Raw genomic sequence first — 23,519 nt, forward strand, 5'->3', positions numbered from 1 at the left:
GTTATTAGCATAGTTAGAGCTGGCAGCTGCAACCAGCTACTTAACCCTTCCTGGAAACAGAATCTATTCTGAGAAGTTGACTTTCTCTCCCCTACCCATCAAACTCCTGGCCTTATCAGCCTGTCTCCCCTGCAGGCATCTGTTGCTTTGCCTGCCCCCTGACTAATTAAGCAAGTATGTAATTTTTCCAAAATACTTTACTCAAATCTAAATGCAAAATGTTTGCACTATCAAATATATTGCAAGGTACACAGATAATGTGTGAAAGGAACAGAAATTGAGCCTTTAAAACAACTACAATAGTTAACAACTAGAAACTGTTCTTTCATTATTACTCATCATGACAAAAATTTCTTTTAAAAATTCCCTTCCTATGAAAAATACCACCTTTTGAAATAAAATTTCATGGAGATACCCAGCATTTTTTTTAACCAAATAAAGGTTTATTTTAATCCTAGACAGTTGGCAATCCTCAGCACTTCAAACAATATTACCCCAAAGTAAAGCAGTTCAAAATTTTAAGCCAGAATGCTGTCTCAGCATTCTAGCTATTCATCTCATCCTATTAAGAAAGAGAAGTGAATGCCTGTATTCAATTTTATGGTTTAAACAGTGAAACATAACAAGCATAAAAAGCTGAAGAAAAGAACACTAATGAGTTGTCTGACAAAACATAATTATTTCAGACAGCAGAAAACATCAAGAAATCTAACAGAATTCAAGCTACTGAAATTATTTTTGTGACATTTTCAATTTGGAAAATATAAAACTTTTATATTAACTTACAAGAAATAAATATTTAACTTTGAACACATGAGCACAATATAACCCAAAACTAATGACACATGAAGATGACCACAAATACGATTTGTCATCTTTGTCAAGCTTTCCTCCATTTAACAAGTTCATACTTTGGATCAGATAAATTACAAGTCTTATCCATTCATACACAGTGGAAGACAGCAACTAAAACATGTCAAATGTACTTCACTGATGTTCAAGTTTACCTAATATATTCTTCTCATATCTGTCACTGCAAAAATAATGCAAAAAGTCAATTATGATTCATGCATACTCATGGTAAAACTTTGCAAAATTCTGCTGCTTGAGCAGATACGATTTTTAGTGATGACCGAAAGCAGTAAAAGAAACATCAAAAAGGCAGAAAGTAAGCAGGAAAGGACCAAGCAAAGCCCAAACAGTCGTAATATCTCAGGCCTCAGAAATCTAAAGGCATGCATTGACAAAGAAGCTTGGGTATATGAATAGTCTGTTTTCAACCGTTAATTTTCTGGGCTATTTTGTTTTGTTCCTCTTTGTTCTGGTTTCTTAAGTACTTTTGTACCAAAGAAAAACAATTTTGCACATTATTTACATATATTAAAAGCTTGAGTTACAGCTCCTGGTAAATGTCTCCATCATCAATTTTCTCAAAAAGAAACAATTTACAGATTTCTATCATCTGCCTAGCTACCTGGGAAACAAATAAATGAAACCACGAACTGAAGAAAGTTTCTCAACCAGTGTGACACTCTGAGCCATGTAAACTGAGCCCTGCTGTGCAACACAGGCATACTCCTAATATTGTTCCTATTTATAATGACTAAATTTAGACATTGCAAAAATCATCCTGAGTTCCATAGTGATATTGTTTCCCCAAAGAATTTTTTTTTAAATTCCCAGTATTTGCAAAGACATACAGTGTCTGCATTAAGCTATCATACTGGAAATAATATGCAAAGAATGGTATTTGTTTCAAGCTTTACCTTAGAAACTTTTCAGTGCGTTTTTAAATTATGCATACCTGTATGTTAAGATACAGAAAAGTAAGTTCTGGCAATGCATGCTTTGCCATTCCTTCCACACTCTCATACTGCTGTATTTTATGAGAGGACACCTCTTGAGACTACACCTGGTTTGATTCTAAGGCTATTTTCAAGATCTCAGCAAATAGCTCACTTATTTATAACAAACTTTTCAAGCTTTTTCTTTATTTATTGGACTAGAAGGCAGCATCCTCAGCTAGGCTGCTCTCTCACAAGAGGTACATTTTGCAGGTCACACTGTAAAACACTGCGTATTTTCAATGAAGTTAGAACATACCCCAAAAAATCCCAAACACACCAAGAAACTGCCAAACCCAGCCATACCCAAATATTTGTATTCTGTAACATGGCGCTCCTGTAATACATGAACAAAAGGAGTAACTTGCTCTCAGGGGTGGAGGTGTAATTTTCAGTCACAAATGAGTATTACACGCTATGCTACATTATATATAGACTTCTAATGTGCCAACAGCTTAAGGCACAGGCCAGGGACTTCTCCCAATTCTCTTAGCAGTTACCACTAGATGGAGCAGATTATTTAAATAAGGATTCCCTCCAAGATACAAAGGACACAGCTAATTTAAAGCATGGTTGCTCCATATTGTTTCTGTCCTGAAGAATACCCTGTACCTCTCTTTACAGCTGACAGAAACACTATGGTTCCTTACTGCAGTCCATAACCTATTGTACAGCAAATGATTTAAAGACAGCAAAGATACGAAATATTTTAGCTGAAAGTTAGACCCATCCTACTACAGTGCACAGTGAATGGGTCAGAGGCCTAGATTCTGTTATGTTCTATAAAAAGTAAGTCAATCCCCAGATTTCATTGAAATTGTTCTTTAAATACAAACCTTTTATCCACAATCTGCACAGGATCAGGTTAATATATCTGTAATATATGCTTAGTTAAATCAATTAATTTGAATTCTTTCAAAGGTCTATACGCAATTAGTTAAAGTTACACCTTTGGGAATTAAGATTTACTGGAAAAATAAAACAGACATCAAAGAAAAGAAATTTTTCATCTAGTTTGAATTTGAAACACTGTCTAATTTCAAATTTAACCAAAAAACCAGAAGTGTTTATTTATAACAGAGGTCTGTATTGGTATTAAAAGGGAAAAAAAATCATGAACACTACTAGCTTTTCAAAACTGCAGTGACTTTGCTACAATTCATTAAACTTGAGGGAAAAAAATCTGTTTTTTAGAAAAGGGGGAACTAATTTTTGCTGGCTGAATACATGTTGGACAAAAACTTAAAAATGAGCCCACAGTATTTTTAATGGATTTCTCCTTGTGTGGAAATACGTACCTTCATAGGCCTTTGGGGGCAATACTGCTAGTAATTCATAAAGTTTCTGTCTGTAAACTGTTGATGGTGTTTTTAAGGAATTTCCATATGATTTGTATATTGAAGAAAGCCTTAAAATAAAAAAGCATGTCAGAGATAGTAGGGATTTAAAGTTTTATGTAACACCCTGTTTCATTTGTACCACACTACTGAATGCTTTTAAAATCTATATATATTAGAAGTACATTTTGATTTCCATAATTAATAATAAAAGGAAACCAATTTCACATGTCCTTACAGAATGTCTTCTGTCCATTTCCAAGTGTTATTTTCATTTAATACTAGAGAAATAAACAAGCTTTCTCTTTGCTTTGATTGTATCTATATTTATGACAAAAAACTTTCATGGATATATTTCTCTAGATTAGAGCTTAGAACCCAAATGCATTAAATTGTTCTATATTCAAAAGGCAAAAGTTTAATAAAACCTTTTCCAGCTTAGATATTAAATGAAAAATATCCATGTCTAAAAGATGCTTTTCCAAGCATATTCTTGAACTTTGTTTCTTATTTAATAAAAAATAATGGTATATAAGTGCAAATGTGTATGTTTAATTAAAAAAGCAGTATATAAAAACTAACTTTAAAAAACCCCTGCAAGAAAGTCTTCTTTAGATTTTTCATATGACACTGGAATCTGCAAACACATAAAGTCTGATTTTTGCCCCTTGAAAAGAAAGGTCTTTAGAAAGTGCACTCATCAAATACAGGTTACTCTAGCTTTTCAAATAACAGTTTTATACACACACTTACTGTGTCAATAAATCAACAGCACTTGGGAGAGGAGGAAGAAGTCTCTGAACAACTTCATCCGTAAGAAGACCAGCACAGTGGGAAACAAAGCTTTTAATAGCTAGAAAAGGAATTAGATTTCAATTTACTTAGTGTGAGATATGGTGAAAAAAAAAATCACATTAGCAAAGTAATTACATTACTACATCACTAATAATGTATAAAAGTAGAAATGAAAAAAGTCAGATGCACTGTTTTAGGTCTCAGCTTGGACATTCATATCCTGACTTTTAATTGCATACATAAATGCAGTTATTTTTTGCATTTTATTATGAACTAAGTGATGGTATGTAACTCGGTTTCATGATAATTCCATAATAATAAAATAGGAGGATGATCAAGTAACCTACTGCTTACTTTACTAGTTTTCCATTAAAATTTAGTTCAATTACCATACTCAAGAAACCAATTAATATATATATAATTTACAGGAAACTAAATTTGAATTTCCAAAAGCACCTAGAGAACTTACCATGTTAAATACCTATTTTCTAAAGAAAAAATATTTAAAGGTTGTTTATGTACTTCTAAAATGAAATTACTACTGAATTCCACATTTTGTGATGTATCTTATTAGTGAGGGAGAGGGGTGCTTACTATACTAGGGTTCACATTTCCAGAAAGCAAAGAACCGTTTATTACTCTAGAATACAAGACTGAAACACATTAAGTATTTGAAGATCACTGGGGCAATGTCTTGGAAACCCGACTTCATAGTATTTCATGATAAAAAATTGCAACCTCCCAGAGAGCAGCCACATTCAAAGCTCTTTCCTGGTTGAGAATTGCAACTACCTATTTCTAAGTTTTACCCAAGTCCTTCCACTTTCACAAATATGTTTGAATGACTCATGAATTCTATTTTGCTTATAGTAAGTGATGGGGCAGGAAAAAGAACTGCTATTTTTCAAATATAATAGACTGTATAAACAACAGAACATATGCTCTGGATCTTCAGTCATTATTGTGATTTGTTTGCTAAACAAGAGAAGAAACCTCCCTGATTACCATTTATTGCTTGAAAATCAACTGATTAGAAGGAGAGGAAAAAGTCTCTTGTTTGTTTTATTGGTTGGTTGTTTTGTTATTTGTTTTTGTTTTTTCCATAAAAATGAAACATATATTTATATGTAAATACTGATATACGAGCATGTATGTTGGGGAGTGAATATAGTCTGTACCATCCAGTGGAAAAAAAAAAAATCAAGGTCAAGTGTCCTTGTTCTTTTAGAAGGAAAATTAACTAAGAGCCCAATCGTAAATATGCAGAGAAAGACAGTAAATCCTGCTTACCACAGAGGGCACCAGCACGACCTTCTAGTGTTACTTGCCAGGTAAATGCATCTCCTCGTGTCTTCTCTGTTTCTAGGTCTTTAGGACATAATGGAAAGATGCACTTCCACAGTAACAGCATTCGTGGCAGATGATGTTGGACAACTGCAGGACCTGCAAATGTTGGCAGTTGTCAGGCCAATGCAAGGATAAATAAAGCTAAATTTTCTTTCCTTCTTATATTTAATGTGTTCACAAAATCTTTACAGGAGTGAACAAAACCATATGCTACTTTCCCAGCCTTCTCATATGTAATTTCTCAAATATTTACTGTTACAGTACTTCATTGTCATATATAACTAATACCCACTGACACATTTACTTGTATGTTACCAAACCAACTACAATCTCTGTTTTACAAAGTACAGACCCTGTGGATCACCAGCATAAAAGAGATCTAAGGACCGACAGTGATGTTCAGAAAAGCAAACATTTTTTTTAGGTTAATTAAGTATAATAACATAAGAAAAAAAAATGGAGTTGTTGGGCCAAGTAATACCTGAAAACATTAAAAATATGACCAAGTCAATAAAATACATTCTTCATAAGTAATTTACAGATCACAGTCAATAATCTGACCATTAATACATCTTAGAAAGTTCTGTAAGATTTCAAATGCCTGACAAGAGGGAAATACAAATGATTAGCTCTTTTTTTGCTGTGATAAATATTTTAAAATTCTTCATGACCACTAGGATGTTTGCTTAGATTCACTTTGAAATTTATTATCTACATTTAATTAATAGCAGTCCCACTCCAATCACTATTTTTCAGACATTGCTCCCAATGAACTAATAGCAAATTTGAAATAACATTTTTGTCTCATAAAGTTTTTCTAAATATTCCAACTTTTGGGGTTTTAAAAATTATTTTGCAGCAGTAAATTAGACAAAATTAGACAAAATCTCAAACTAAAAGTCAGAGACAGAACACTGAACACCTTAATGTAGATTAAGAAAAAAATGTAGAAAGCTACTACCTAATGCCATGAGAGCAGCTATCAAGAGCCATCCAGCCTGCATTCGCTGCAGTGAAATGCGACTGTTCTGAGAAGCAGAACACAACAAATCCTCTGCTACTGTCATGATTACCTTCAAAGTAAAAGAGAAAAACAGAGCATCACGTTTTGGTAGCTATGAAATTTTTTTCAATACTATTTGGTAAAATGCCTCATCCTACTCTCTTGCTCCAAGAGGAAGAATGCCATCTTCCTCTAATGCTATGGCAATAAACTCAGGCTCATGAAGTTGCAATTCCCGACTTCAGTACTTCTCTGGGATGGCTTCAGCAGTTCTCTGGAGTACTAGGTAAGCTACTGCTTTGTATCTTTTTTTTTTGTATTTTTTTGTTCTTTTATCAGCAGTAAAAGGACAACTGAAAATTTCCACAGGAACATGCATTGGAAGGATAGAAATGTTCTGATATTCTATTTATGTCACAACGTATGCATGACATCTATGAATTACAGCTCAGAAGAATTAATTATCTTTTTATCCTTGTTTCAGAATGAAGTCTATCATTCTCTCTGACCATTTTTCAAATCAATAAATGGTATGACTGACAAAAATATTAAAACAGTATAGTTAGAATTAATCCTATTTTAGCTGCTCCAGAATAATTGCATGTGCCTGCTGTGTGCTAAATGCAAGGTGACTCTGCTTGTTACCAAAAGGTACCTACAGCTTACATGGAGGAACACCCTTGTGCCCATGCACAATTTCCACAGTATGGCTACAAATGCTGTAAATATTCTGCATGTAGTTTGCTTCAATTATGTTTCACAGATGCTAAAAAATACCTTACAATTTTATTATGTCCACTCTCCAAAACAAACTGCTCAGAAGTCAGTATTCCAAGTAAGAAGTGTCACTATCAAAAGTATAATTTAAAAGCTTCAGTAGAGAAAACATCCTTATATAAATTTTTTCACACTTAAAATGTCATGAAAGGTTGCATATGAAAGTTTGTTTCACGAATGTTTGAGATTTTTACACTTCCAAAACTTCATCTGAAGTCTTTTCCAATCTGAAAGTATTAGTTTCCCCAATTCCATAATGCTACCAGGTGGTTGTAAAAGAAGAAACATATTTGTACAGATTTCTGATAGAGTTAATGCATTTGATTCTAAAATAAAATTACCTTTTAAAACGTATACTAATAAAAGTCACTAAAAACTTAGTATACTTAAACTACCTGTAAAACATACATGCTAGAAAGGATGCAATTTAATGATTTTAATTTTGCTCTGTGTACTAGGAGGAATGCTTCAGATTTGAAGGATTTTTATTAAACTGAATTATAAGCAATAGGACTGAACGTTAAATATATATAAACTCACTATATTATTTTCTTTAGGTTCCACCTGCAACTCTAACTGCCCTCTCAAAGGATAATCCATTAATATAAAACAGCTTCTCTATAGATCACTATTGTCTATGTTTGATACTTCCTTCTCAAAATTGCTCTACTTAACAGTGGTCTCTACCCGCTCCTCAGAAGAGGAACTAGTGTGGAATCTGGCAGTGTTCCTAGGAGAGAGCAGAAAAGGGCTTTTGTCAACTGTTCTGTTCTTCCCCCTGCCAGCTTAATACAGAATACAGTGTTCCTCCCATATTTCTTTTTGTGCTCTCCCATACCTCCTCCCTAGCCCTATTTCATCCTATTATATTCCTCTAAAAGAAATCTTTGTTAAGAATTACGTTTCTCTGTTAAACAGAAACTTTAGCTCTGCTTAGGTGCATAGTATTTGAATGGCACTTCTTATCTATATAAGTGGGAAAAGTACTTTCATTTTGTTCTCTCCACATGATCTTTCAGCAATCACAAGGAAAAGTTCATCAGTCAGGACTCTGAATGTCCAGAATGTTCTTAATGTCCACTGATGCTAAAACAGTTATTTTCAGAAGAAAGAGTGTAAGTTTCTACATTATGCAAAAATTGGCATGTACTGCTGACATTCGTGATCTGCCAGAGTTTTCCAAACATGAGTAACTCAGCAGATAAAGTTCCCAATAAGATGGAAACAGCTCCTTCCACCAGTCTTTATTTCTACAGCTTCGTATTCTTAAAACTTCAGAGCACAGCATCTTCTATCTGCACTAGTGAGGAGATTGGCATCTTAGACTGAGTTAATGCAAGAAGCTGATTTTATTATATTCTTGAAAACAAAATAAAAGTGCGCAACTGTTGGACCTGACCAAAGATTTTCAAGGTAATACATAATTGCCGTTATTGCTGTAAGACTGACTAACCTGCACATTTGAGAGTCATTCCCAAGAAACGGGAACTTCTGCACCTGATACATGTGAGAAAAATACATGCATTTTTGGGTCATGGTATGCTTCAAAGTCCTCTTTTGAGGAACCGAAGTATCTCATCAGTATCACTGGGTATTATGATCATGTCACAAAGAAAACATGCAAATACTACTGCAAAAAAAATATAAGAACAGCCTATATGTAAAGTATTCAGACCATACCTTCCCTTTTCCATGTGGAATTCCTAAGGGACAATGTTTTACTGCACCCAGCAAAGCAGCAACAGCAAAACTATAGCCAGTTACTGCTTCTGGGCAGGATTTCAATGCACTGAGACGTTCAATGCAACGATCCAACAGCAGGGACACATAGGAGGGCAGTGCTACTGCAATACAGCGCAAACACCAAGCTGCTGTCAGTCTAACTGAAATGCTGGGATGAAGAACGACAGAAATTACTGCTTCCAGAACGCCTGAAAAAAAAAATGCATGAACACACTTAAGAGAGAGGCAAGCACATTGTCAAACAAGCAAAAATGTATACAAGGGACTGGCAAACGTAACACAATCCAATTTCTATACTTCTCTTGAACACGTATTACTGGTTTTTAAGTAATTGTAAGAAATTTAAATAATTAAGTTCAAGTTCTTTTTAGAAAAATTTATCCTGGATGAAAGGTAACACCATGGAGAAAACATAACATATTGCACAGTTATTCCCCAACATGCATAGAATATACCTGTAAGCTTTTGCAAGGAAGCAGAAATCTATGCCATGGATGCAGCTAAATAAGAACAATAAAGGTACCCAGCCCAATCTAACTGCTTTATTATAAACATTATGAAGTGTTGGACCTTAAATACAACCCTTAATTGAGTAAAATTTGATTAAGATGATTTTTTTTCTTTAAGTAACATACTTCTACAGAACTCTTTGGGCAATGTCTGAAATTTTCTTACAGCACGTAAGACAGTCAACTTTCCCTCCTCCTCCCCTTTTTTAAAGACTTATTGGAAGAAAACAGAAAATAATACAGGAACTATGGAGGATCCTGTTTAGGAGACTGAGCACATAAGAAATCAAAGAAGATCACAGTGAACAAACAAATATAAATGTAATATTTACTCCGGTTCACAAAACAATTCAGGGCTTGTACCTGTACTGGAGTCTTGCAGTAATGGTGCTGCTGTAGTTCCCAAGCCATGAATGAGACTTCCAAGTTCCTGAAGTGCACACACAAGCACATGCTGACTCACTGTTACATCTGTTGTATTAATTTTTGTTTCCAGATTACCATCACTCATTGCAGCATCTAATAACACAATAAAAGAAAATCACCATGAAATCACTACCAAAATCAAACAAACAGATGGGAGAAAGTTTTTTTGACCAAGTAGTTTATATTACTAAATGAGCTTTTAACATTACTATTTTTACTATTGTTTTCATAAAGGGTTACCTTCACTGAGACAAGTACATTTCTTTTACTGAAAGGATGGTGTAGTAACATCTGTGAGGGCAAGAGTGTGAATAAATGGAAAATACCAAATTGTTATCTTTATATGATGGGGAACAGTAGCTAGCAAGAAGAGTGCTACTGTCTGCCCTACCAACAGTAACTTGAAGAAGACATGCTTTGATTTAAATTGTCAGATTTTACTGCACCGTAGGAAAAAAAGAAAGGGAAGAAAAGAATGAAATCTTGCAAGAGCAAGCGAGAAGGTAGAGACACGGAATGAAGAGGGAGGGAAAAATACGATGTTTTTCGAAAGTTTATCTTTTGAGACACAAATCATTATGCCTGTTTAGACACAAAACATTTAGATACTTAAATCAGATACAACATGCGGTTGTGCACCAGAGGACAACAGGTTATGTCCAGAATTCTCTTTCTTCTCCTCCAGAAGGACAACAGTGGAAGATCAGAGGCTTTTTCCGGAAGCAGTGTACAAGACCTTATCATGCAAGAGATCTGTTTTCTCCAGGAGAAATGCTCATTTGTCATTTAGGAACAATTGCTTCTTTTTTGAACCTTCAGTAGTGTCAACTTCTCTAAACAGGAAGGCACGATCGGACTAGACATACATTATCTGCCAGCCTAACCTACTTCACAATACTGTCTGTATACTATTACTGCAATTATTTCATTTGTTAATGGCTAAAATTACAATTTCCTGGAATGGAGTGTTAAAAAATCTGTAAATACTTGTGTGGGTACACACATACAAAAAAAATAGACTCACAAGCAAATAAGCAGCCCAAGCTTAAAACAAACCAGTCCATCAAAAGCCCTGCACATTATCATGGTAACAAATCAGCACTATATATTCTATTTCTGCAGACTCGGGATTAGGTAGTTGGACAATCACTTAAAAAAGGAAAACCAGAGGCCTGAATAGATAATCTTGTTAGACTCATACCTACAACTTTCTTCAGTTTCCAGATGGCCTGACAAATCTCCTTGGCAGCTGCAATCTGAGCCTTTTCCCCGAGCAGGCCTCCTACTGTAGCTCGAAGGATGAACGAAACACACCGGCGACTGCCGATAGCATCCATGGGACTCTGAACAGCCTTAGGGTGAGACTGAGACACAAGATCTAGAATATGGGATAGGAAGGCAGAGAAGTTCCTTTCAAGCCATTGTGCTCCTAATGTAGAGACAAATACCACATATGCCTGAAAGAGATTTGAAAAGAAATGTATTTTAGAGCAAAATATCTGGTAATTCGCTGCTAACTATCCTACATACTTACGTTTTAAAATCCTCACTAAACTGAAATATTTATACATTCATGCATCCATAAATCACATGGGTTCTCACTTTGAGGTATCTGCAATTTTTTATATATATATAATTTTAATTTTTTTCAGTAATTTAAATTACTATCAAAACCATTAAGGGGCCATTCCAAATTAGCATATTCTGTGATTCTGCACTAGTAATATTGCAGCCTGCTTTGACTGTAAGTTATCTCAAGCTGCTTGCCCATGTCATCTCATTCCAGAGTGTGAGAAATGGCAGTTTACCCTGCACAGGCACTTGTTATGTAAAACATTGTGTTTGGTCTCACTGAACAACAGCTTCCAGCTATTTAACATTCTGCACATGAAACCCAAATTTAATGTATGAATGCATTTTAAGAACTACTATGTTACAAAACTATAACCCATAACCCAGAGAAAATCTGGTTATTAAAGGGTCTGAATCAGGGAATATTTGCAGCCCCCAAGCACTGTTCTTCAACCGAATGAATTTTAATAGTTTGCCTTGCAATGGACGTACCATAAAAAGCCTATGTTTGTCACCACAAAGAGAAAGAATGCAGAATCACTTTACAAATCTGATCACCACAAGACCATTTATTTTGCCACATAATAAGCTCCCCTACAATTGCCTTCTATGTGCATATGTTGGACTTTTTTAATGACTAGATCAAGAAAACAGAATACAAAAAATGAGAATATGCAAATGAACACACAAAATCCCTCTTAAGAAAGTTCACAACTATTGCTTATATCAATTAATTTCTGTATCTGCCTCAAACATACTTTGTCTTGTGTCTAACATTAACAACAAAATTACTCATGTACAAGAAAGGGAACTATTGTAGACAAAATAATTATACTATTAGATCCTGTTAGCAGCTTACTGTTCTTGATAAATACCACTTAGGCTTCATAATGCATCAGTACATCACCCTGGTTTTACAGATTTGAAACCTGAGGAATTTAACAGGATAAAGACTTGTGAAGGGTGATACTGCCCTGGCTTCATTTTAAACTCTGGCTTGAACCTGGCTTGAACAAATATAAAATCTTCCATATGTAAGAAGTCATCTTCAGAGCCTTTCTTTTTTTTCTTTTTTTTTTTTTTTTTAATTCATTATAAGCTGCAACTCACTAATTATTACATTTTATAACTGCAAGTGTTTTCTATTTACAACCAATGATAAATTCACAATTTTTCAAGCTTTTTTGGTAGAAATATTGCACTATTTAAACTGTTCCGGTACAGTTTGAGTGTACCATCTAGTACAGGTGTACTAGATGTGTTAACATAGATATGCATGGAAAAGGAGACAACTTCCAAAACCCACTACAAATAGTCAAAACATTGAACCAAGATACCTGATATATTCCTGGAAAACTAATAAAACTGCCATGTATATAGAACACCCTAGGAATCTCTGGCATGCATTTTCTAGGCAAATAGCTGTCAAGGTATTATTGTTTCCCAGTTTTTCTGTTCTCTCGCTTCCACTCAGCACAACCTCCACACAGAAGACAATTTGTAGCACCTTCTAGCTGTTTCACTGCAAAATCTGGCAGTTTGTATCAGCAATTCAAGCTAATTTAAAGATCTTTTGCACAGAAGTTGAAATGTACTGACAAACTGCCTTACTGGCAAAGGTGGTTATCATATACCTGCGGGACTGTAACACACTAAAATAATCACAGCTATTTGATACATAAATATTCATCATGACCTTCAGGCTTGATTCACAGGTTTCACGTTTGAATATCTGTAATTCAACATGTTTACATTTAAGGTAATATTTACAGGATGAAGCCAACCTAATGTTATCTGAAAAATTTATACTGTTTTTACTAGCAGGCACCACATGGCCTGGCTTCAGTCCTGTTCAGTTTACAAGAGTCTATGCTTTGAGCATCCTGGAACACAGAAAAATAGATGTTGGGTTTTTTCGACTAAATTCTGGCTTTTTTACTTTTCATGCACTTCCTCAGAGCAGAACCACCCTTTCAGAAGTAGACTTGGAATTCCCTATACAGAAGGAAAATACTTCCAGTTCAAACATTTCTTGTAACTTCTCCTTTAATTTTCAAACATAAGGAAATAAATTTCAAATTCAAAAATTGAGGAATTTATTTATATCACTCATTTGAAATTCATATCATGTGAAGCTTTCACAAATAGTACATATTTAATTTTTAAAATGACAAACTCTCGGGTAAACAATAAACATCAGAAATCTTCTTTTCTTTCTAGTGTGACTCAAGACATAAATCCTTATTTCCAAATATATACATTTCATTAAAAATACAAAAAAAGGTTGAAAGAAGAGATATATACAGAGCAAAGCAGTTATACAAATGCTTAGCAATCTCAGAAAATCATAACTGATGTAATCCAAACCTGGGTGACTCCAACTCTAACATCTCTGCTGACTGAACTGGTGCCTTTCAACATATCACCACTGGCTCGTAGAAAGCCACAACTTCCACGCAGAAATCCAGTTCCCAATAGCTCCATCACATCTTCCAAAGAGATTCTGCGGAAGTTCTGCTTGGTGGACGCTAAGAACATATATACATCTTTAGAAGAATAATTCAAAAATCTTGCCACATTTTAGAAGTAGAGTTTCAACTCTCTTGATTTTAGTAAAAATAATTTGCACAAACTCAGTAGCACCCTCGGTATTTACTATCTGTGCTCTCTCTGCAAAAAGGTCTACAGCTTCACGAAAGCCCTGGTTCTTACATATTCCAGCTTACCAGCAAAGACAACCTCTATTCCAAACCTCAGACAGGGCAGATCCCTTTCTGCTACACTTAGCCAGGTAAAGGCACAGCTACAGGTTCTCTTAGAAAAAATATCAAGTCACCTTAGCATTAAGATAGTTCTCTAAAAGAGAGAAAAATAAAATATGCTTGCAATTGTTTAGGAAAATTATCCATTCCCAATTCCTATTCCCATGCTTTATTTCTTGATAGAAAGTTCATTTAAAATACATGCTGGAACATATACATGTAAAGTTAGCACAATGACAGCACACTGTGTAAACTGACCTAGAATTTTCACTGCATTTTTCATTCTCTCTCAAGGATTTAAATGAGAAAAGGAATGAGAGGATTTGACATAAAGATGTCAAAGAAAAAAAATTAAACAAACCCCCCTCAATATCAGCAGGTTATCAGACCCAATGCACACATTTTTACGATTACAAATTTCTTCATGTACTGCTCCCTCCACCTCTCCCCCAGCCCCTTACAGTCCCCATCTAGCTTCTGCCCCACTTAGCTCAAACTTCTTTTTAACTAAAAATAACTAAAATAAGGACAAAACTCCTTGAAATAGCCAACCAAATAATTTATAAGCTTCTTATATAACCTTATCTTAGAGCCTTAGAAATAACAAGTACATTGCTTACATAGATTAAAGGAAACTAATGAGTCTATAAAGAGGTCAGAATATTTTTTTTTTTAGAAAAGATAAGTACTGATTTTTTTTCTGTAACACAGTAATTCTCTCCAAAAATTTCTGGAGGAAATACTTTGTAAACCAAGACTTCAGATTCTACAATGCAAATACACAGCCTCAAGTATTTTGAAAGACAGTACGTTGTACTTAAAGGCATGAAATTTGGCATTTTCTGGTTGTTGCACTGAAGGTCTCCTCTGTTGCCATTAAAAGCAGCACAATCAGTCTGAATCACACTTATCCTGCATTCTGTTACACCTTGCTTAGATTACAGTTAGGCATTTAACTTGAGGCTTCTAAGACTAAAACCACTCAGTCTGAATCACACGAAGTACTGGAGATGATAATTTTGTTCCAGGTAACTTTAGCTAACACAAGTACTGTCTGTCAGAAAAAAGTGTTATATGGCTGTTGTGTGAACAAAACTGCCTGCTAATTTCTGCTTCTGATCATATCTATACTCCTATCCACTGACAACCCAGATGTTGTATCAATTACTGCAGAAAAACAGCTTGAAGGTATCCTTAACTTTTTAGTTTGACAGAGAGACCGCCTCAAAGCTTAGTTATTTCTAAACTGGTTAAATTAGTCTTGCTTTTAAATTCCTGTAGTAACTAATCTCTCTCCATACAACAACAATCTCATAGCAGAGAAAAAGTTTTACTAACTACTTCCCATTGTTCACTGTTTTACAAAGATAGATAGATAGATAGAACCAAAACCACAGCACTTCACTAGAAAAAAGTTAGAAAAATGACCAAACCAAAAATATGAACAGTCAGAAGAAATTTCCAATGTGATTTTACTTCAGGCTTCTACACAACTTGAGAATTTCTTACCATTTGACAAATTTTTACAGATGATGAACCAGCAAAGAAAGCACATACTTTACCTGTTTTCTGCTTAGATGTTAGAGCTCTAGCCAATATTGTGCCTAAAAGTTTTGAAACTGCTAATCGTACGTCATAATTGGAACCTTCAAAGGATTTAAAACATAAGGTAACAACACTATCCAAGTCTGTACTCCACATAAATACTGCTTCATTCTGAAGTTCAAGAAGACACTAGACAAAAGAAGGGAAATAAAAGTGTTTTGACATGGAAAAGCACTCAGTAAAAATTTTAGTTTTCTACATAATACACTGAGTTCTCCCTAACAAAATAAGCACCTTGCTTCACATCAAAATTACTCAAATTTTTTCTGCCAAGTTAGTATCAAAGAAACACAGATAAGCAAACAATGCTTTTACTTCTGTGTTCATTAATCACTAGAACAGAATTTTATGTTTTAGGGAGCTACTAAGCTATTGGAGCAGTTTACCTTTGCAGCAGCACAGCGGACAGCCATGGATCGATCTGTCAAACATGATCGGGCAGCTTTGTAAATATCTCTATGACAAGGGATAGCAGCAGCTCCTAAACCATTTAATATATTTTGCAAACTAAGCATGATTTCATAACGACCTTGAGACTGAAAAATGAAAAAGAGAATTGTTAAAGTTTTGTTACCCCTAAGTTCTTTGGATATACCAAATACCTACTGACAATACAACTACTGAAATAAGTAAAAAATGGTTGAGTGTTTTAGACATCTATTTATACTGAAATAAGTTAAAACACGTACTCTCCCCAAAACTCTATAAGCAAAGGAAAAAAGTAATTATATGTTCTATTGAAAAGCAATAATTACAATTATAAAAACCCAAAACAAAAAGTATGAGCTATAGAAAAATGTTCTCAATAATAATGCCATTAAATTTTCTAAATCAAGTACTTTCATGAAATCAGATAAAGAAAAGCTGTGATCCATCCTTTTATAGTCATAATCTATTAACTCTAGTACTTCTTTAGAATTTAGACACTGATTTTTATCTGACTTTTCACAACTTTTTTTTTTTTTGTATTTTGGTATCATGCATTTTCTCTTATTCATTGGTCCAGCTACCAACAGTAAAAATCCTTTTATTTTTCCAGTCATTTTTTAAACATGCTGTTCCAATACCTCTGCATTCTTCATTGCTTTAAGCACATTCCCAACGGTGTCAGTAAAACTGTTTCCCAAAATTCTTCCCAATTTTTTGTATAAATAGCCCAAGCATACCACCGCAGCACTAAAACAAAAGCAAATCCAAAGACGCGTGAAAATGAATGCAGTAAGAGATGAAAGACATCTGAAGTAATCAATGTGCAAACAGCAAAGTAACTAAACAGGATGTCCCAAAAATGTAAGTGGATCATCAAAAGGGAAAAAATGGTCTGTATGTGGCACATACCCTCTAGAAGAAATGCAGATACAAGGGTTGCTAAAGTAACTTGGAAAATACAAGAATTCAGGTAATACAATCTTCCAGTACATTTCACAAGAGGAATGCAATTTTCAACTTTAATTTCTTACTAAACATGCTCTGCGTCATGCTGCAGCAGATGTTGCCAGATGTAGTCAGGGACAGGTTTATTTACAACTTGATGGTTGACAGTAGACTGCAAATGGTCTAGTAACTACAATTCTGTCATTTATGTATGACAATATGCAATAACGAAATACCTTGAAGGCAATGAAACTATAAACCCATGTCCCTTTCACTGTAGACAGATTCTGAATTTAACATTCAGGTGAAATACCTGACAACTGGACCTGTGTGCTCAATGCCTTTCCTTTAGCAAAAGCAAAAACTGCTAATATTGAGGGGAAAAAAAGAAGGAAAGAGGTGCCTAATGAAAGAGCATTTTCCTTTGAATTCTATTTTCCTTTGGTTTTGTATTGACAGACCTATAACTAAACCAATTAATTTCCTGAATACAAGGAGAAAAAGAACTGTATGTTTAATCAGCTTTCAGCTCTTTTCCAGACCTACTTAAATATGCAGACGTTGCTCAGCATCCCCTTCAACAAAACATTTTCTTATTCCCCAACTGAACTCAAGTTCCACATACATAATTTTAAACTCTCATACTGAACATATTCTTAATTAAAAAAATACATTTAATATTCACAGTAATTCCCTAAAGGCTCAGTAAGAAAAACAAACCTGGTATCTTATATCTCTTATCAAACCACAATATTACTTTCATTAAAAACACAGTTTTGTTATTGCTTTTATCCAACTCAGTACACACCAACAGTTGGATTTAAATTTTGTCCATGGTGTGCCTTGGCATAAAATTACAATTTTCCAATTTCCCTTCTAAATTGGTCACAGGTACTCTCCTTAATAAAGTAATAAGCTGCACTCATGCTGCATGACCTGTTTATCTGATTTGGTAGAGCATTCCCATCATGCTGAGTTTTAGTAGCAGATGAGCACCTAACTAAGGTTGTGTTTAAAATGCTTGCCTAAAACATTTTCGTCTTCCACCTATATGAAAGAAGAAAAGTGATAATTTATGAGACAAGAGACCAATTCACTGGAATCTGTATTTAAAGGAGTTCACAGGTGTATCAACATATTGTGAACACTGATGGTGAAGTGTTGCTACGAGACAACATGGGCATGCATGCTAAATATGGACAGATGGCAAGACAACACTTTAATCGAGATCAAAACAAAACAAAACAAAGCAAGGATTTTCTACACTGAACACCAAGCATTTCATATACTTGCAGCCTAGGACAAAAAATTTTACTCAACACACAGTTCTGTAGTTCCAATTATTTTCTGTAGCCTGTTGTCACCATGTCAGTTCTACCAGAAATCCCTTAACCAAAAGTTTATTGAAGAAAATCATATTTTACAATTACCTTTTTGTTCATCTCTTTCTTCCTCTCCTTACCACTACTTACATGCCCAGGAACATTCTGTACACTGCCACCTCTCTCTCTCCCCCCCTGCTGCTACTCTGCATTCTGGCTTTGGTTATCTCCCATTTCTGCTTTACTGCCAATGGCCTCCCCCATCCCTCCTTGCTGTGCTGACATCATCTCACTTCCTCCAGTGTGGCACATCACAGCTGAAGAGGGAAGACCTGCAGAGCACTGTCCCACAAGTCAACTCCAGTGTTAATGCACATCATTGTTAAGAACATAGTATAGCAGTAATTTACTTTGCAAGACTAAGACCTTTATAGCAAACTTATTCTTAACTCAAAAGAATGCACAAGAGGTCAACTGGAACAAGAAGGAAACAAAAAAAAAAAGGGTATTAGAAAAAACAACTGACTCCTTGCAAAATCTCTTTTCAGGAATCTTTACTTGTGTTGTCAGGAACAGGTTTTGCATGTGAAGTAAAGAAGGATGAGAGATCTTACTCCGCTTTCAATACCATATCATTAATGCACAAGAATGTTTTACTACCTTCATCTTCAATTTGCTCCACAATAGTGAGAGATGTGTATAATTTCAGGAATGAAGGTTATTCATAACATTTCTGCACATAAAGATCTGGCTTCCCACTCTGAAGTAACATTTCATGTTTCTCTGCTCTGTTGCTTAGGCTTTCAGTATTTAGTTACAAACACTTCAGATGTTTTTAACTATACCCAGTTTCTCATCTGAATAAGAAATGCACTCAGCAACTGTTTTTTATACCTGGAGTTGTACTTGTTTGACTGCTCTTCTCAGCACTATTATTACCTTTTCCTTGTTTTTGAAGCACCTGCACTCTCGTAACTCTGTTGTCCATTGTTGGTATTCTCCCTGGTCTGATTTTCAATTGTCTGGCTGAAGACCACCCAGTGTCTTCTATGCTTTTGGTTCCTGACGCACATACACAACATGGACTACCAGCACAATTTTTTGGTTTTTCACATGATTTGTGGCAGTGAACTCAGATGCATCTCACCACTTAAACCTGTCCAGCCTATTACTGGACTTGAAGCTTCAGGGTAAAAACACACTTACAGTTTTGTAGGCAGATAACTTGGTGAGTCATCTTTACTCCGAATGAGTTCATTGCATTTGTCAATTGTTTGGTAAACAGAAAAAGTGTCTCCAGTGCTATAAAGTACAGCTAAATTCTTGGCAAGAAGCCGTCTGGTAGGAGGTCCTGGTGAATTGTTTAATAAAGAAGTCAATTGTTCAACCAGTTTCTTCTGGTTTTCCCTTATTTCAGCCTGGAAATAAAATCAGTAACCAGTTAAAGTTCAATTAAATTTAAAAGTTAGTTACAAATAATTAATGTAAATTATCTTTACTTTTCATTATTACCATTCTGATAATGACATTCTGAACTACAAATGAATATTTTATTACATTTTTATACTTAAAGAAAGGACATTTCAAGTTTGTGACTATTTTATTCTTCTTAAAAAAGTCCAACACTTTTATCAGAGCACAATTATTACTAGTAGCGTTTCAAGTGTATTTTCCCTGTGGAATGATATATATTTCAATCCTTCTCAAACAAAGCTGCCTTTTCTTTATTTTTTTATGCCTGCTTTAAAATAAAAGATTTCATAGATATATAGAAATTTTAGTAGCAAAGAAGAACTTTAAAGAAGAAGTTGACTTTTAAGAACTTGAGCATTAGAAAAGAAAGAATTTCCCTTAAAACAATTATCCAGTCTTATATAATTTTTTTAATACTCTTAAAAAAAAGAACCTGGCACTGTTTTTCATTTATGTATTTTCATCAAAAATAAAAACCCTTTAATAGCATTATTTTGGTTAGTTTATTCTTACATGTCTACATAACCTACTTAATATACACTAAACAGTGAATCAAACAATTGGAGAGTTGGCTGGAAACAGATCTTTTATCACTTGACTAAGAAAACTTAAAAAAAAAAAAACAAAGAGAAAGATGTTACATTTCTTCTTGGTAGAGAAGCCTCAAATAATTGTGCAACACTAGGTGGAAGCATTAATGATATTCTTCAAAATGGGGTTGCAAAATCTTGCCAAAATAGGAGTTAAAAAATAATTAAAATTCCTTTATTGGACAAGTGGCTCTGTCACTAGAAGGGCTGTGACCAAGAACTTAGAACATTCAGAAAGCTGCTGCTAACACTGCTATAGTTTTACTCCTTGTGCATACAGGACACGAGGCAAAGAACATTGTATACTGCTCTTTGAGTTTAAACAAAATAACAAAAAGACAGGCTTTTCTTCTCAAGTCTCATTACACTTACCCTGCTAGTCACTGGTAAAAGTTTTTCCAAAAACTGTAACCATTCAAAAATGAATGCTGCTTTTTGAAATTCACCAAGCTGGTTATATGCTTCTTCATTAAGTAGTAAACTGTGAGCTAACTCCATTCCTTGAAATTTCCCTCAAATCTCCCAACAGTGCAAAAAGTATGAAAAAAAATGAAAAAAAAAAAATTCCAATGAACTACCAAAACTACATTAATCAGTTTTCTTCCTCATTAATATCCAGCAAACTGGAAGTTTGAACACCTAAAAAGAAAAAAGGAAAAAAAAGTTAATAAAAAGTCAACAATCATATCATACGTAATATTCATGCTTGACTTAATTTAATGAAAATTTCAAAGGAAAGCCTAATATAAAAAGGAAGTTATGTCAGTTTTATTAATATGTTCTTAGTAATACCAAATGTTTTTGAAAATGAGATAACGGTATTGATGTCATATGCCAGTTGAAGCTAAATATACTTCTGAATATATCAGGATTTTCCTTCACCTTGTTTTGCATGAAGTGAGGTTTTCTAGTCCTTAATCATATACCTGAAAGTAATGACCAACTGACCTCAAACAATGATTTTGTTATCAAGAACAAAGTCAAACATAATGATTTTGTTATCAAGAACAAAGTACGGCAAAAGTAGCAACCACAATTAACCCTGTTAATTATATTCACAAATATAAATGCTGACAGATTATTCAAACACTTCAGGTATTCTCAGTGCCAAGGCAAGGCATAAAAAGCCCCCAGAACTTCATTGCTGAGCAAACCTCTAATAATCTCGTTTGGGAAAAAAACCCCGAACCCAAACCTGAAAAGATGGTTTCAAATCTCAAAGTTCAAAAGAAGTTATGTTTTACTTATGTCTCTCAGACTATTTCAGGAATTTCCACATTTTTCATAAGCAAACCAAGATAGAAAATATTTCTAATGATATCTTCCCCTCAGTATCTAAATGCCATATAGCCTCAAAATACAAAATAGAATATTCTGTAGGCTTCACAAATAAAAACAGTCAGGGAGATTCTGGTAAAATGTCTACCATATTTTAAACTCTCAAGCAAGTTATCCTTTTTAGAGGTCACTAAGACTGCTGAACACAGTTTTTCCTATCCAGTAACAATATTATAGTGTAAAATGATCCCTCAGATAGTAGATGGCCAATATAAAGCATTAGTAAATAATTCAGTACTTAGGTTGTCATCCAACACAGAGCAGAAGGTTACCTTTACCACTTTCTACATATTTTTATGTAAAATTTATTCACAAATAAAAAATTAGTCACATTTAATTTACTATACTGAACTGCCACTTCAAATCTACCTGAAATAACCAAGTAATTTGACAAGGTAACACACTATAAAATGGCAGGAAGATCTAAATATACATAGCACATTATACCTCTACATATTTTGTCTGCCTAGGTACATAGAAGTTCACAATTTACCAGTTCTCACTCCTAGAACACTCACAGAATTTAGCTCTATCCTCACATTTTTCAAAACATAACAAAAGAAAGTAGGATCAAGTGTAGAGTTTCATCCCTGCTCAGCATGAAAATTACATGTATAGGTCACACATGTTCCTTTTCCCCCCTCACCCAAGGCCTGTTCCAATGCCTACCAACCTCTAAACCACCTACTATGACAGAAACTTATCCAATTTACACACCCATCTCAGGATTACAACTCACAGCTGTTTTCCTTAACTGAAAAGATCAGTTTGTTACCTGACATTGGCACTTAACTTACTCAGCAGATAATTTCTTCTCATTGTAAAAACTGTCTCTCTGCTGCTCCAGGCTTTTGGATAAAAGATGTTAGGAACTCAATTTTCTAGGAAAATAATTAATACAAAGAACAATGTTAGGAATGAAAGCACATAAGATACAAGCGTTTCTACAGAAAAAAAAAGAATTCCAAAGTCTTGCAATACCAACAATGTTTATTAAGTAATAGCTCACCAAAAAAAGACTGGACCTCCATGAATATTATTACCTCTTTATACGCTACATTTAAATTTGACAGACCCACCACATATACCATGCAACTGGGTTCATTTAACTACTGAAATCACCTTTCTCATTTCTGTTTTGTTAACTCAGTTTAATTCTAAACCAGTGAAACATAAGTTCAAACAGCATCATAACCATAATAATTTTCTAGAAAGATTATCCAACAACCAGCAGAACTGGCAAAGGTGATTCAACTGTTCTGAAAAATTGTACAATACTATTGTACAATACTATCAATACAAGACATGAGGATTATCAATCCATACTCCTAGCCTCCAGATATAGTTTTGATATTAGAATTCACAGGCAAAAACATTTCCTTTCAAAACTCATTTCAACTTGAACTTATTCTGGCAGGACATGAAATACAGGTTGCATGTTATTTTAAAAGCATTCACTTTTCATTCACTCTTCAAAAGACTGACGCTGAAACCAAATAAAAAGTACATGTAGATATCAGAGTAATCCAAACTTCTTTTTGCCTGGTGAACCAGTGTTCAGCCTGCTGAAGAAGAGGTTCAAAATGACCTCACAGCCTTCAAAAGGGAAGGTCACCAAGAAAATGAAGACAGATTCTTTACTTCGTAATTAAAACAAGGAAGCTTCCCTCTTGATAGAAAAAAAAAATATTTTCACCGCAAG

General features: G+C 34.4%; 1 protein-coding gene across 4 annotated transcripts in view; it reads right to left on the reverse strand.

Annotated features, from left to right (window-relative positions):
- The window catches only part of HEATR5A (HEAT repeat containing 5A), a 65,127-nt gene that overhangs the window by 32,855 nt on the left and 8,753 nt on the right, over nt 1-23,519 (reverse strand). For all 4 annotated transcript variants that reach the window (XM_066188393.1, XM_066188392.1, XM_066188390.1 and 1 more), the window contains exons 2-15: nt 22,615-22,698; nt 20,852-21,118; nt 19,623-19,834; nt 16,788-16,896; nt 16,107-16,256; nt 15,678-15,849; nt 13,721-13,881; nt 10,983-11,238; nt 9,719-9,874; nt 8,784-9,034; nt 6,285-6,396; nt 5,267-5,419; nt 3,935-4,034; nt 3,143-3,252 (exon numbers count right to left, since the gene is read on the reverse strand). In XM_066188393.1, coding sequence (XP_066044490.1) covers nt 3,143-3,252; nt 3,935-4,034; nt 5,267-5,419; nt 6,285-6,396; nt 8,784-9,034; nt 9,719-9,874; nt 10,983-11,238; nt 13,721-13,881; nt 15,678-15,849; nt 16,107-16,256; nt 16,788-16,896; nt 19,623-19,834; nt 20,852-20,977 — 2,068 coding nt within the window. In that variant the 5' untranslated portion in view covers nt 20,978-21,118; nt 22,615-22,698. The remainder of the gene's footprint in view (nt 1-3,142; nt 3,253-3,934; nt 4,035-5,266; nt 5,420-6,284; nt 6,397-8,783; nt 9,035-9,718; nt 9,875-10,982; nt 11,239-13,720; nt 13,882-15,677; nt 15,850-16,106; nt 16,257-16,787; nt 16,897-19,622; nt 19,835-20,851; nt 21,119-22,614; nt 22,699-23,519) is intronic.

This window comes from Chamaea fasciata, unplaced genomic scaffold (assembly GCF_029207755.1).
Source record: "Chamaea fasciata isolate MVZ Bird 193981 ecotype frontalis unplaced genomic scaffold, bChaFas1.0.hap1 SCAF_7, whole genome shotgun sequence".
NCBI lineage: Eukaryota > Metazoa > Chordata > Aves > Passeriformes > Sylviidae > Chamaea > Chamaea fasciata.